We start from the raw sequence: 1,419 nt of genomic DNA on the forward strand, positions 1-1,419 counted from the left end.
ACATTTTAAATAAAAATGGTGTGCCACCCAAATGATAATCTCTACACTTCTTTCATTCCAATAGCTCCATAATAGTAATAAAGACATGAGTTTTTAACTCAAACCACCTTAATTTGTGATCCCATGCTTCCTAATGATGTAAGACTTAAATTTAATGTGTCTTCTTATATTTCTTTCTAAGAATGTGGTTACTGCTGTTATTTTCTTTGTGAGGTTTAAAAATCATGGGCATCAGAATGATGGCTAAAGGATAAAAGCTGTAAGGGTAGAATGAAAAGGTGATGATTAGCTGAGGTGCTATTAGGCTGTTCATTGAACGTTGCTTTTGACTACTTCTTCAGCAGACACACCAACTACATGGAAGCCGGAAACCACACTGAAGTATCAGAATTCCTCCTCCTCAGTCTATCAGATGATCCTGGATTGCAGCCCCTCCTCTGTGGAATGTTTCTGTCCATATACCTGGTCACCATTCTTGGAAACCTGCTCATCATGCTGGCCATTAGCTCTGACTCCCACCTCCACACCCCCATGTACTTCTTCCTCTCCAACCTGTCTTTCGTTGAGATCTGTTTCATCTCCACCACTATCCCAAAGATGCTGGTGAACATCCAGGCAGAGAGCAAAAACATCTCCTACATCGGATGCCTCGTTCAGGCGTGTTTTTTTACAATTTTTGTTGGGATGGATGATTTCCTTCTGACCGTGATGGCCTATGATCGGTATGTGGCCATCTGCCAGCCCCTACACTATGCGGTCACCATGAACCCTCGCTTCTGTGGTTTTCTGGTTCTGATGTCTTGGTTCATCATTTTCTGGGTCGCCCTGCTTCATATTCTACTGATAATGCGGCTAACCTTCTGTATGGGCACTGAAATTCCACACTTTTTCTGTGAACTGGCTCAGATTCTCAAGGTAGCTTGCTCTGACACCCTCGCTAATAAAATCTTCTTGTATGTAGCCACTGTCCTCCTTGGTGTGTTTCCTCTCACTGGAATTCTGTTTTCTTACTATCGGATCATCTCCTCACTAGGGAGGATGGCCTCCACTAAGGGTAGGTATAAAGCATTTTCTACCTGTGTGTCTCACCTCTCTGTGGTCTCCTTGTTCTATGGGACAGGCCTGGGGGTCTATCTCAGTTCTGCTCTAACTCATTCTTCCCAGAGAAGTTTGATTGCCTCAGTAATATACACCGTGGTCACCCCCATGCTGAACCCCTTCATCTACAGCCTGAGGAACAAGGATGTAAAGGGTGCCCTGAGAAGTCTCTTTGGCCGAGCAGCCTCTTGTCCATGATGGGTCATTTGCCTGAGAGCTAAGTGGACATTGTGGTACCAGAGGCATAGTCACACATTCAAATATCATGGTTCTGTTTTTTTTCATAAAAGACATGCTTTATTTCTTCTATTCTCAAAGCAC

General features: G+C 43.7%; 1 protein-coding gene across 1 annotated transcript; it reads left to right on the plus strand.

Annotated features, from left to right (window-relative positions):
* The first annotated feature begins 357 nt into the window (after window positions 1-357).
* Window positions 358-1,296, plus strand: LOC102893549 (olfactory receptor 7D4). Its single transcript, XM_006905510.1, has one exon. The coding sequence runs from the start codon at window positions 358-360 to the stop codon at window positions 1,294-1,296; it is 939 nt and encodes a 312-aa protein (XP_006905572.1).
* The last annotated feature ends 123 nt before the right edge of the window (window positions 1,297-1,419 follow it).

The sequence above is a fragment of the Pteropus alecto genome, unplaced genomic scaffold, assembly GCF_000325575.1.
Source record: "Pteropus alecto unplaced genomic scaffold, ASM32557v1 scaffold9081, whole genome shotgun sequence".
NCBI lineage: Eukaryota > Metazoa > Chordata > Mammalia > Chiroptera > Pteropodidae > Pteropus > Pteropus alecto.